The 14,043-nt window shown below is 47.2% G+C and overlaps 1 protein-coding gene across 1 annotated transcript in view; it reads right to left on the reverse strand.

Annotated features, from left to right (window-relative positions):
- LOC142197581 (pantetheinase-like) overlaps window positions 1-13,435 on the reverse strand; it is a 73,380-nt gene extending 59,945 nt beyond the window's left edge. Inside the window, exons 1-2 of the mRNA XM_075267981.1 lie at window positions 13,232-13,435; window positions 11,254-11,384 (exon numbers count right to left, since the gene is read on the reverse strand). Coding sequence (XP_075124082.1) covers window positions 11,254-11,384; window positions 13,232-13,435 — 335 coding nt within the window. The remainder of the gene's footprint in view (window positions 1-11,253; window positions 11,385-13,231) is intronic.
- Between the last annotated feature and the right edge of the window lie 608 nt (window positions 13,436-14,043).

Raw genomic sequence — 14,043 nt, forward strand, 5'->3', positions numbered from 1 at the left:
ATATATTGGGAATACAAATACCCTCATTTCTTGCTACTGCCATATAGTGCCAGTGTCTGACTGGGAATTCAAAGAATATATTGGGGTTACGTGCACCCACAATTTTTACTACTGGTATACAGTGCCATTGTCTGACTGGGAATTCAAAGAATATATTGGGAATACAAATACCCTCATTTCTTGCTACTGCCATATAGTGCCAGTGTCTGACTGGGAATTCAAAGAATATATTGGGGTTACGTGCACCCACAATTTTTACTACTGGTATACAGTGCCATTGTCTGACTGGGAATTCAAAGAATATATTGGGGTTATAAATACCCTCATTTCTTGCTACTGCCATATAGTGCCAGTTTCTGACTGGTAATTCAAAGAATATATTGTGGTTACGTGCACCCACAATTTTTACTACTGGTATACAGTGCCATTGTCTGACTGGGAATTCAAAGAGTATATTGGGAATACAAATACCCTCATTTCTTGCTACTGCCATATAGTGCCAGTGTCTGACTGGGAATTCAAAGAATATATTGGGGTTACGTGCACCCACAATTTTTACTACTGGTATACAGTGCCAATTTCTAACTAGGAATTCAAAATGCGCAAGGCTCCCGGAAAGGGACGTGGACGAGGCCGTGGGCGAGGTCGGGGGAATGGTTCTGGGGAGCAAGGTAGCAGTGAAGCCACAGGGCGTCCCGTGCCTACTCCTGTGGGGCAGCAAGCATTGCGCCACTCCACAGTGCCAGGGTTGCTTGCCACATTAACTAAACTGCAGGGTACAAACCTTAGTAGGCCCGAGAACCAGGAACAGGTCTTGCAATGGCTGTCAGAGAACGCTTACAGCACATTGTCCAGCAGCCAGTCAGACTCTGCCTCCTCTCCTCCTATTACCCAACAGTCTTGTCTTCCTTCCTCCCAAAATTCCGAAGCTTTACAGAACAATAACCCAAACTGTCCCTGCTCCCCAGAGCTGTTCTCCGCTCCTTTCATTGTCCCTCAACCTGCCTCTCCACGTCACGATTCCACGAACCTAACAGAGGAGCATCTGTGTCCAGATGCTCAAACACTAGAGTCTCCTCCATCTCCGTTCGATTTGGTGGTGGATGACCAGCAACCCACCCTCATCGACGATGATGTGACGCAGTTGCCGTCAGGGCATCCAGTTGACCGGCGCATTGTGCGGGAGGAGGAGATGAGACAGGAGTTGGAAGAGGAAGTGGTGGATGATGAGGACACTGACCCGACCTGGACAGGGGGGATGTCAAGCGGGGAAAGTAGTGTGGATGTTGAGGCAGGTGCAGCACCAAAAAGGGTAGCTAGAGGCAGAGGCAGAGGTCAGCAGCTTAGGCGAAGCCAGGCCACACCCGGAATCTCCCAAGATGTTCCAGTTCGTACCCAGCCCCGAAAAACTCCCACCTCGAGGGCACGTTTCTCGAAGGTGTGGAGTTTTTTCAAGGAATGCGCCGAGGACAGATATAGTGTTGTCTGCACAATTTGCCTCTCGAAATTGATTAGGGGCTCTGAGAAGAGCAACCTGTCCACCACTTCAATGCGCCGTCATTTGGAATCCAAGCACTGGAATCAGTGGCAGGCAGCAACGGCAGGACAAAGGCCGCCTGCCGTTCACGCCACTGCCACTGCCTCTGCCACTGCCTCTGCCTCTGCCACTGCCACTGCTGACTGTGCTGGCGATGCACTCCAGAGGACGAGCCAGGACACCACTTCATCTGCCTCCGCCACTTTGTTGACTTCTACCTCATCCTCCCCTGGTCCTGTCTTATCTCCTTCTCCTGCACCATCAAAGGCACCATCAGGCGTTTCTTTACAACAACCCACCATCTCTCAGACATTGGAGCGGCGGCAGAAATACACTGCTAACCACCCACACGCGCAAGCCTTGAACGCCAACATCGCTAAACTGCTGGCCCAGGAGATGTTGGCGTTCCGGCTTGTTGAAACTCCCGCCTTCCTGGACCTGATGGCAACTGCGGCACCTCGCTATGCCGTCCCTAGCCGTCACTACTTCTCCCGGTGTGCCGTCCCCGCCTTGCACCAGCACGTGTCACTCAACATCAGGCGGGCCCTTAGTTCCGCGCTTTGCACAAAGGTCCACTTGACCACCGACGCGTGGACAAGTGCATGCGGACAGGGACGCTACATTTCACTGACGGCACACTGGGTGAATGTAGTTGAGGCTGGGACTGCTTCCCAAACTGGCCCGGTGTACCTCGTCTCCCCGCCTAACATTCCTGGCAGGGACACGAGAAGAACACCCCCCTCCTCCTCCTCCTCTACCGCCTCCTCCTCCGCCACTGCCGCCTCCTCCTCCGCCACCGCCTCCTCCTCCGCTGTTAGATTGACCCCAGCTACGAGTTGGAAACGTTGCAGCACTGGCGTTGGTAGACGTCAGCAGGCTGTGCTGAAGCTGATCAGCTTGGGGGACAGACAGCACACTGCCTCCGAGGTGAGGGATGCCCTCCTCGATGAGACGGCAATATGGTTTGAGCCGCTGCACCTGGGCCCAGGCATGGTCGTTTGTGATAACGGCCGGAACCTGGTAGCAGCTCTGGAGCTTGCCGGACTCCAACATGTTCCATGCCTGGCCCACGTCTTCAACCTAGTGGTGCAACGTTTCCTAAAGAGCTACCCCAATGTTCCAGAGCTACTGGTGAAAGTGCGGCGCATGTGCGCCCACTTTCGCAAGTCGACAGTAGCCGCTGCTAGCTTAAAATCTCTCCAGCAACGCCTGCATGTGCCACAACACCGGCTTTTGTGCGACGTCCCCACACGCTGGAACTCAACATTTCAGATGTTGAATAGAGTGGTTGAGCAGCAGAGACCTTTGATGGAATACCAGCTACAAAACCCTAGGGTGCCACAAAGTCAGCTGCCTCAGTTTCACATCCATGAGTGGCCATGGATGAGAGACCTTTGTGACATCCTACGGGTCTTTGAGGAGTCCACAAGGAGGGTGAGCTCTGAGGATGCGATGGTGAGCCTTACAATCCCGCTCTTGTGTGTTCTGAGAGAATCCCTGATTGACATCAGGGATAACTCAGATCACACAGAGGAGTTAGGGATAGCATCCGATCCGTCACAGCTGGAGAGTAGGTCCACACATCTGTCCGCTTCACTGCGTTTAATGGAGGAGGAGGAGGAGGAGGAGGAGGAAGAAGAGTTGTCCGATGATGTGATGGTGATACAGGAGGCTTCCGGGCAACTTCGAATCGTCCCATTGTTGCAGCGCGGATGGGTAGACATGGAGGATGAGGAGGAAATGGAGATTGAACTTTCCGGTGGGGCCAGAGGAGTCATGCCAACTAACACTGTGGCAGACATGGCTGAGTTCATGTTGGGGTGCTTTACAACCGACAAGCGTATTGTCAAAATCATGGAGGACAACCAGTACTGGATCTTTGCTATCCTTGACCCCCGGTATAAAAACAACATCTCGTCTTTTATTCCGGTAGAGGGGAGGGCCAATCGCATCAATGCTTGCCACAGGCAATTGGTGCAGAATATGATGGAGATGTTTCCAGCATGTGACGTTGGCGGCAGGGAGGGCAGTTCCTCCAGTAGGCAACCAAGTTCTCACCGGTCCACACAAACGAGGGGCACACTGTCTAAGGTCTGGGACACCTTGATGGCACCCCCTCGCCAAAGTGCCGCCACGGAGGGTCCTAGTGTCACCAGGCGTGAGAAGTATAGGCGCATGTTGCGGGAATACCTTTCCGACCACAGCCCTGTCCTCTCCGACCCCTCTGCGCCCTACACGTATTGGGTGTCGAAGTTGGACCTGTGGCTTGAACTTGCCCTATATGCCTTGGAGGTGCTGTCCTGTCCTGCCGCCAGCGTCCTATCTGAGAGGGTGTTCAGTGCAGCCGGTGGCATCATCACTGACAAGCGCACCCGTCTGTCAGCTGAGAGTGCCGACCGGCTCACTTTGATAAAAATGAACCACCACTGGATAGAGCCTTCATTTTTGTGCCCACCTGTGTAAAGCACCCCAACATGAAACTCCATGTCTGTACTCAACCTCTCCAATTCCTCCGCATCCTCATACTCATCCACCATAAGCGTTGCACAATTCTGCTAATACTAGGCTCCCTCCAACATGATTTCCCCCAACTCTGCTGGTTAGAGGCTCCCTCCACCCTGATTTCCACCAACTCTGCTGGTTAGAGGCTCCCTCCACCCTGCTTTCCCACAACTCTGCTGGTTAGAGGCTCCCTCCACCATGAATTTGCCCAAACTGGGCTGTTTAGAGGCTCCCTCCACCATGAATTGGTCCAAACTGGGGTTTTTAGAGGCTCCCTCCACCATGAATTGGTCCAAACTGGGCTGTTTAGAGGCTCCCTCCACCATGAATTGGTCCAAACTGGGGTGGTTAGAGGCTCCCTCCACCATTAATTGGTCCAAACTGGGCTGGTTAGAGGCTCCCTCCACCATGAATTTGCCCAAACTGGGCTGTTTAGAGGCTCCCTCCACCATGAATTTGCCCAAACTGGGCTGGTTAGAGGCTCCCTCCACCATGAATTTGCCCAAACTGGGCTGGTTAGAGGCTCCCTCCACCATGAATTGGTCCAAACTGGGGTTTTTAGAGGCTCCCTCCACCATGAATTGGTCCAAACTTGGCTGTTTAGAGGCTCCCTCCACCATGAATTGGTCCAAACTGGGGTGGTTAGAGGCTCCCTCCACCATTAATTGGTCCAAACTGGGCTGGTTAGAGGCTCCCTCCACCATTAATTGGTCCAAACTGGGCTGGTTAGAGGCTCCCTCCACCATGAATTTGCCCAAACTGGGCTGTTTAGAGGCTCCCTCCACCATGAATTTGCCCAAACTGGGCTGGTTAGAGGCTCCCTCCACCATGAATTTGCCCAAACTGGGCTGGTTAGAGGCTCCCTCCACCATGAATTGGTCCAAACTGGGGTTTTTAGAGGCTCCCTCCACCATGAATTGGTCCAAACTTGGCTGTTTAGAGGCTCCCTCCACCATGAATTGGTCCAAACTGGGGTGGTTAGAGGCTCCCTCCACCATTAATTGGTCCAAACTGGGCTGGTTAGAGGCTCCCTCCACCATTAATTGGTCCAAACTGGGCTGGTTAGAGGCTCCCTCCACCATGAATTTGCCCAAACTGGGCTGTTTAGAGGCTCCCTCCACCATGAATTTGCCCAAACTGGGCTGGTTAGAGGCTCCCTCCACCATGAATTGGTCCAAACTGGGGTTTTTAGAGGCTCCCTCCACCATTAATTGGTCCAAACTGGGCTGGTTAGAGGCTCCCTCCACCATGAATTTGCCCAAACTGGGCTGGTTAGAGGCTCCCTCCACCATGAATTGGTCCAAACTGGGGTTTTTAGAGGCTCCCTCCACCATGAATTGGTCCAAACTGGGCTGGTTAGAGGCTCCCTCCACCATTAATTGGTCCAAACTGGGCTGGTTAGAGGCTCCCTCCACCATGAATTGGTCCAAACTGGGGTTTTTAGAGGCTCCCTCCACCATGAATTGGTCCAAACTTGGCTGTTTAGAGGCTCCCTCCACCATTAATTGGTCCAAACTGGGCTGGTTAGAGGCTCCCTCCACCATTAATTGGTCCAAACTGGGCTGGTTAGAGGCTCCCTCCACCATGAATTGGTCCAAACTGGGCTGGTTAGAGGCTCCCTCCACCATGAATTGGTCCAAACTGGGGTTTTTAGAGGCTCCCTCCACCATGAATTGGTCCAAACTTGGCTGTTTAGAGGCTCCCTCCACCATGAATTGGTCCAAACTGGGGTGGTTAGAGGCTCCCTCCACCATTAATTGGTCCAAACTGGGCTGGTTAGAGGCTCCCTCCACCATTAATTGGTCCAAACTGGGCTGGTTAGAGGCTCCCTCCACCATGAATTTGCCCAAACTGGGCTGGTTAGAGGCTCCCTCCACCATGAATTGGTCCAAACTGGGTTTTTTAGAGGCTCCCTCCACCATGAATTTGCCCAAACTGGGCTGGTTAGAGGCTCCCTCCACCATGAATTGGTCCAAACTGGGGTTTTTAGAGGCTCCCTCCACCATGAATTTGCCCAAACTGGGGTGTTTAGAGGCTCCCTCCACCATGAATTTGCCCAAACTCTGCTGGTTAGAGGCTCAATCCACCCTGATTTTCAAAACAAATGTTGGTGCCAACCTCAACTTACTACAAGGGCCAAATTCACTGCTGGTGACAAGCTCTCCTCACTGCAAGTGCCAAATACACATGTTTCAAGGTGTTTTCCTACTGTCAGAGAGGTGGTATTGAGTGTGTAAAGTGTGTAGTTGTTAGGCTGTGATGTTGGGGTAATAGAGGGTCTTTGGTGTGTTAGATGCCCCCAGACATGCTTCCCCTGCTGTCCCAGTGTCATTCCAGAGGTGTTGGCATCATTTCCTGGGGTGTCATAGTGGACTTGGTGACCCTCCAGACACGGATTTGGGTTTCCCCCTTAACGAGTATCTGTTCCCCATAGACTATAATGGGGTTCGAAACCCGTTCGAACACACGAACATTGAGCGGCTGTTCGAATCGAATTTCGAACCTCGAACATTTTAGTGTTCGCTCATCTCTAGTTATTACAGCCTGTACTAATATCACGTCTGCTATACAACAGATACTGTGTGATATAAATAGTGAGGGGACCCCAGACAGTATTATAATAATAATAATAATAATAATAATAATAATAATAATACATTTTATTTATATAGCGCCAACATATTCCGCAGCACTGTACAATTTATAGGGTTCAGATACAGACATACATAACAAAGAACGTCATTTCACACAATGGGACTGAGGGCCCTGCTCAAAAGAGCTTACAATCTATGAGGTAGAGGGGGTGACACAAGAGGTAGCAGGGGCGGCATTGCTTATACAGTGTTCAGACAATTTTGTGCATTAGGAATTGTGATAGGCTTGTCTGAAAAGATGCGTCTTTAGTTTGCGTTTGAAACTGTAGAAGTTGGGAGTTAATCTTATTGTCCGGGGTAGAGCATTCCAGAGAAGTGGTGCAGCTCGGGAGAAGTCTTGTATACGAGCATGGGAGGTTCTGATAATAGAGGATGTAAGTGTTAGGTCATTGAGTGAGCGGAGAGCACGGGTTGGGCGGTAGACAGAGATGAGGGAAGAAATGTAGGGAGGTGCGGCATTATGGAGAGCCTTGTGGATGAGAGTAATAACTTTATATTTTATTCTATAATGAATAGGCAGCCAATGTAGTGACTGGCACAGACCGGAGGCATCGCTGTAGCGTCTAGCCTGATAGATGAGCCTGGCCGCTGCATTCAGAATAGATTGTAGAGGAGAGAGTTTAGTGAGGGGAAGACCGATTAGTAAGGAGTTACAGTAGTCAAGGCGAGAATGAATCAGAGAGACAATAAGTGTCTTTAGTGTATCTCTGGTAAGGAAAGGGCGTATTCTGGAGATGTTTTTGAGGTGGAGGTGACTTGAACGTGCGAGTGATTCAATATGAGGGGTGAAGGAAAGGTCTGCGTCAAATATGACCCCGAGGCAGCGGGCCTGCTGCCTAGGAGTTATAGTAAGGCCTGAGACTGCAATGGATATATCAGGGACAGATCTGTTAGATGGTGGAAACAGTAATAGTTCAGTCTTAGAGAGATTTAGTTTCAGATAGAGCGAGGACATGATATTAGAGACAGCAGAGAGACAGTCACTGGTGTTCTGTATGAGTGCAGGGGTGATGTCACGGGAAGATGTGTATAAATGGGTGTCATCAGCATAAAGATGGTACCTGAAGCCAAATCTGGCGATGGTTTGTCCAATGGGGGCTGTGTAGAGAGAAAAGAGCAGGGGGCCTAGGACTGAGCCCTGAGGAACCCCAACAGCAAGGGAAAGAGGGGAGGAAACAGAGCCCGCGAATGATACACTGAAAGTGCGGTCTGAGAGATAAGAGGAGAACCAGGAGAGCGCAGTGTCATTGAGGCCGACTGAGCGGAGCATAGTGAGGAGAAGTTGATGGTCAACAGTGTCAAAAGCTGCAGAGAGGTCCAGAAGAATAAGAAGAGAGAAGTCACCATTGGATTTAGCCTTTAGTAGATCATTAGAGACTTTTGTGAGAGCTGTTTCAGTAGAGTGCAGAGCGCGGAAACCAGATTGTAAGGGGTCAAGCAGAGAGTTAGCAGAGAGATAACGGATTAACCGAGAATAAACCAGGCGTTCCAAAAGTTTAGAGATGAAGGGGAGGTTAGAGACAGGTCGATAGTTAGCAGCACAGGATGGGTCCAGGGAGGGTTTTTTCAGTAGCGGGGTTATAACAGCATGCTTGAAGGAGGATGGGAAGATTCCAGAAGAGAGAGAGAGGTTAAATATTTTAGTAAGGTAAATAGTGACAGCAGGGGACAGAGATTGGAGAAGGTGTGAGGGGAAGGGGTCACTACTACAGGTTGTGGGGCGAGATGAAGAAAGTAGCTGGGAGACTTCCTCTTCTGTGACAGGTTCAAAAGATGAGAATGGACAGTCTGAAGTGCAGCTGGTGAGGGGAACAGTACTATCGTAGGTGTGGGAGTCAATGCCACCTGGGGCTTGGGCAGTAATTTCCTGACGGATCTTATCAATTTTATCATGGAAATACATGGCCAGGTCATCAGCACTAAGGTCTGTGAATGGCGTCTGCACCTTGGGTGTGAGTAAGGAGTGAAAGGTTTCAAAAAGCCTTTTAGGGTTGCTGGAGAGAGAAGAGATGAGGGCGGTGAAATAGTCTTGTTTGTCGAGGTGAAGGGCAGAGCTATATGTTTTAAGCATAAACTTGAAGTGGAGGAAATCTGCAGGTGAGCGTGATTTTCTCCAGAGACATTCGGCACACCTAGAGCAGCGCTGAAGAAATCGTGTCTGTGGCGTGTGCCAGGGCTGCTGCCTCCTATGTGGGACTTTACGAGTGGAGGGGGGAGCAACCTCATCCAATGCATTTTTGAGGGTTTCATTATAGTGACTGGTGGCCAGATTGGGACAGGAGATTGAAGAGATGGGGGACAGGGAGGACTGTAGAGTATCTGAGAGGTGCTGGGTGTCAATAGCACGCAAGTTCCTATATGTGTGATGGGTAGGGGCGTCTTGTGAAGGGGAGAGAGCACTGATGGTGAGAGATAGAAGATTGTGGTCAGAAAGCGGCAGAGAAGAGTTAGAAAATTTAGAGACTGTGAGGAGTCGATGGAAGACTAGATCAATCGTGTTACCGTCTATATGTGTGGCGGAAGAAGAACATTGTGAGAGACCAAGAGAAGTGGTTAATGAGAGAAACTATGAGGCAGCCGGGGAGTGAGGGGGGGCAATAGGGATGTTAAAGTCACCCATGATGAGGGTAGGAATGTCATTGGATAAAAAGTGGGGAAGCCAAGAAGCAAAGTGGTCCAAAAATTGGTAGGGTGAGCCAGGTGGATGGTAGATCACGGCTACACGTAAGGAGAGTGGGCGGAAAAGTCTGATAGCATGGACTTCAAATGAGGAGAACGTGAGTGAGGGGACCGGGGGAATGGACTGAAAAATGCACTGTGGTGACAGGAGTAAGCCTACCCCACCACCCTGCCTATTATCAGGCCTAGAGGTGTGTGCGAATTGTAGGCCACCATGACACAGAGCAGCAGGGGAGGCCGTATCTGCCTGCTGGATCCAAGTCTCAGTAAGGGTGAGCAGGCCGAGGGATTTACTAAGGAATAAGTCATTAATGTATTATATGCTCCACAGTGGCTCCCCCTACAGTATTATATGCTCCACAGTACCACAGTAGCCCCCCACAGTGTTCTATGCTCCACAGTAGGCCCCCCACACAGCATTATACGCTCCATAGTGGCCCCCCCACAGGATTATATACTCCCTAATACCCCCACACACAGTATTATATGCTACTCAGTACGCTCCCCCAGTATTATATGCTCCTTGGTACCCCACACACACAGTATTATATGCTCCTCAGTTCACCCCTCCCACACACAGTACTATATGCTCCTCAGTACCCCCTACACACATTTCATTCTATATAACAGTTTTGCAATAATGTTTTATTTTATAGAATATTTCATTTTCTTTTTAATTTCAAGACTCTGTTTACATCTGTGGATACAAGCGGACCCCCCAAATGGAAACCTAATTCGCATAAAACAGCGGTTACAAAAGAAATTCTTGTGATCTGCCTGCGCATAAAAATGTGTACTGACAAACCTAAAGAATACCCAAATAAATATGGCAAGGCAACCTAGGAAAAGCAACCCAGTACACATTACCATTATGATAGTTGTGCACTAGTGTTCAGTTTTTGTGTATTTTTTGAGTATCTTTAGTGTGTTTTCAGTGCGTCTTCAATGTTTCTTCAGTGTGTTTTCAGTATTTCTTCAGCATCAGTACTGTAGGTCCACAAAAATGGACAAAGTGTCTTCAGTGTGCCATCACTATGTGATCCTAGTTTGTGGATCCACCAAAAAAAAAAAAAAAAAACACACAGGAGACATCTAATATCTGATTTCAATAGCTTGTCCATGAAAACATATGGCACGCTGATGACACACTGAGTACCTCAGTGTGCTGTCCTAGATTATTAGTCTTCCATAGGCTTCTATGGGCCAGTCCGTTCCGCAAAAACTGAACAGAATAGGATCTGTTCTATATGATGCGGTGCGGACTCACAGCTCAGTGAAAAAAAATGATCGTGTGCATGTGACCATACAAATGAATGGGTCAGTGGGCTATCTGCGAAAAACACAGATAGCACACGGATCGCACCCATGGTCTTCTGCAAGGGGCCTTATCAACATGAGAGTTCCAGTTTCTTTTACACAAGACAGAGAGGATTATGCAGCTGGATTATAAAGACTAAACTACATGGTAAGCAAATATTTGTAAAAAAAAAAAATCAAGTCACCGCGCAATTCTATTGTTGTGTGTAAAAAATGTTGCAAGCAACCTTTTGTCTACTACAACAATTTGGATAATGTAAACGTTAACCTTCACAATTTTACAACCAAATATTTAGTGTAATTGTTTCTTAGACATTTGTAGTGTAAGGTTGTTTTCACATCTGCGGTGGAGTCTCCAACAGAGGACTTTTCTCTCCACCGGATTCAGTTTTGAAATGGTGGTCATCCAGCAGAACACATGGTGTCCATGTGTCACAGCTCTCCGCTTCTACATCGTTTGAGTCCCAAAAGACAGAGAACACAATGCTAATGTGAACCTAGCATAACTTCCAAATATTGTGAGGCTATGAAGAAGGGCTTATAGGTTTATACTTTTAAAAATACCTGTTGGGTTCATTGCATGGAATCCAATTGACTTCAGGGTCAGGTATATCTTCAAGATAAGGAAATACATTTTTTCTGTTTAAATCAAAACAACATATAGCATACTCTGGTGTGACAATGATGTGTGCTCCCTGCAGAGAGACAAGAACATATTTGACTTCAAAAGAACAAATTGCAATAGATCAATGACCAGCTTCCATAGTAATGTAGTGAATCTCCATAGACTGCAATACAATTGTATTGCAGTCTATGGGATGACTACAGGTTCAAGCCCCCTGGGGAAGGGGATGGAGGGTTAATAAAATAATAAAAAAGAAACAAAAGAATGAAAAAGTTACAAAAACATAAGAAAAAAAAATCAATAAATAAAAGTTGAATTCCTCCCACCTTCACAAGAATAGATATAAAACATATTAGGTATTGTAAGAAGGTGTCTCCCCCAGATTCCTCAATCATGTATGGTAAGTGAGGTTATTATTACAGGTATCTGTAACAAAACCTCAGCTGTGAGTAGTATTTCCCTCTTTTATTATGTAACCTGTTCTTATTCTTCTATGGAGGGGTCCTCAAGCACAGGTGGGAACTTGGCTTCATTAAAGGCCTATAAAAGGCTGTAAAGTCCTCAGACCTGGGCAGTTCGTGGGGAGAGAGGAGGAGACGGGTTCTGTCCCAACCTCATGAAGACTGGTGAGATTCCAGTGTGAACTGCTGCCACTGTTTTGCTCTGTGTTAACCGTGTGGCTGAAGCAAGTCACCCGTCCAGTTAGGATATTACCTGTGTTTAGTCACTCAGACGAGCAGGAGTTTTTGTTATTGGTTTGCCTGAAAGTTAAGGCTTATTTATTTTCTGCCGCTTTTTGATAAATTACCGTACAGGGTAAAACCTGTTGAAACATTATTTTTTTGTCTCCGTCTCTGACTGGGTCCGCTGCTTCTGCCACTGGGCCAATCCTCCCACAATATCCCCCTTTTTTTTCTTTTCTTCTGACTGACATCAGGGACTTCTGAGGCTTGTAACTGGGCCTCAATAGTCATGTGGATAATGCACCATCACAAAACTTGTGTGTACGTTTCACACCATGTGACTGAGTGATTGGGCCTCAGGGGTCCCTGACATGCGGTCGCACCAGAACCCAGGAGAGCTGAATAATGCTGTTTATTATGTTTAATAACTTCCACTGGGCCTCCACTTATACTCCTGAAGAGACCAACACCCCCCTGCCCTTACTAATAATAATAATAATAAATTTTATTTATATAGCACCAACATATTCCGCAGCGCTGTACAATTTGTAGGGTTCAAATACAGACAGAAATATACATTACAAAGAAAGTCATTTCACACAATGGGACTGAGGGCCCTGCTGGGAATCTGTTCCTTTTGGGACAGAAATACTGATTTGGCAATTAAATCCACATAACTGAGTCGTTCATGATGTTAAGGATGCTGCCCTCTATAGGGTGGTGTACAGAGTGCACTCTGTTCTCCTAATTCCATCCTGGAGAATAGATTTGCATATTTTTTACCCAGAATCCCTAGCGGAGCAGGAATGACTTGTAAGTCTCCGTACTGCCTAGGTAGGCAAACACTCTCCCTGATGTGTACGATTGTCCCCTGACTCTAAATAACCACAGTCAATTTCCCACATACTTTTCAAAAGTGGAGCTAGTGGTATAAAAGCGTAAAATGACAAAATATTTTTTTGTGCAAAAAGCTCAAAACTTTTTGTGAATTTTTGAGTACAGAGTTTCATAAATTCCCTCCGATGTAGTCCTGTTTTTCATAGAAATAAACCCCAATGAGAATGCAGCATCAAAATGAATCTTGCAAATGTGTACTGTGTCAACAAAGCCACTTTTTCCTTCTTTGTAAATAAGCCAATTCCATATAATGTGCTTATTTACATAATCAAATGCTTAATACTGAAATATTATATAGCATATTACACAAAGTCATTAATATTGGTAAAACATTTACCTTTCGTGCTGCAGTTATTACGGCAGTTTCTAAAACATCTATATTTCTGTTCATATGCGCCAAAGCTTCCTCCTGTGATACTGGTGGCTGACTTGGGTCTGGAAAAAAGGCAACATGCTCATAGACTGCGGCAATAAATTTATCCATACAATAAGTGAATTCTATGCTGCAGGCTACAAAAATAAAAATACTGGTGAAAAGCATAGTGCAGTGAAGTCTGATGGTTGCTGTAATGACAAAGTGGAACATGCCGATATCAAGGCTATGGCAATGTAATGTGGAAAAACCCCAAAAGAGGAGGAATACTAAAGAGGGTTGTGAAATTGATCCTGTGAGCAAAGGTTTGGATGTTCTATAAATACCGAGCATTGTGCAACTGTTAAACTGTTTGAGCAGAAGATCAAGTATTATGATGAGCACTTGCAATGCATTCAGTACGTGTTCAGACCCTTTCACTTTTTTAACTTTTTTTTATGTTGTGGTCTTGTGCTAAAATAAGTTTCCTTCCATAAATTTATATTCAATGCCCCATTCTGACAAAGTGAAAGCAGAATGTTAGAAATCTTTCCTAAATTATTGAAAAGAAGAAAGTTAACATGGCATTGACATAAGTATCCAAACTCTCTACTCAGTTCTTATTTGAAGGACGTTTGACATTTACAACCTCCAGTTTTTGAGGCTATAATGACACAAGATTTACACACATGGATTTGGGGATTTTCTGCCAATCTTCCTTGCAGATCCTTTTAAAGAGGACCTTTCATCATTTGGGGCACATGCGGTTTAATACATCGCTAGAAAGCCGACAGTGC

Source organism: Leptodactylus fuscus, chromosome 3, assembly GCF_031893055.1.
Source record: "Leptodactylus fuscus isolate aLepFus1 chromosome 3, aLepFus1.hap2, whole genome shotgun sequence".
In the NCBI taxonomy this organism is placed as follows: Eukaryota; Metazoa; Chordata; class Amphibia; order Anura; family Leptodactylidae; genus Leptodactylus; species Leptodactylus fuscus.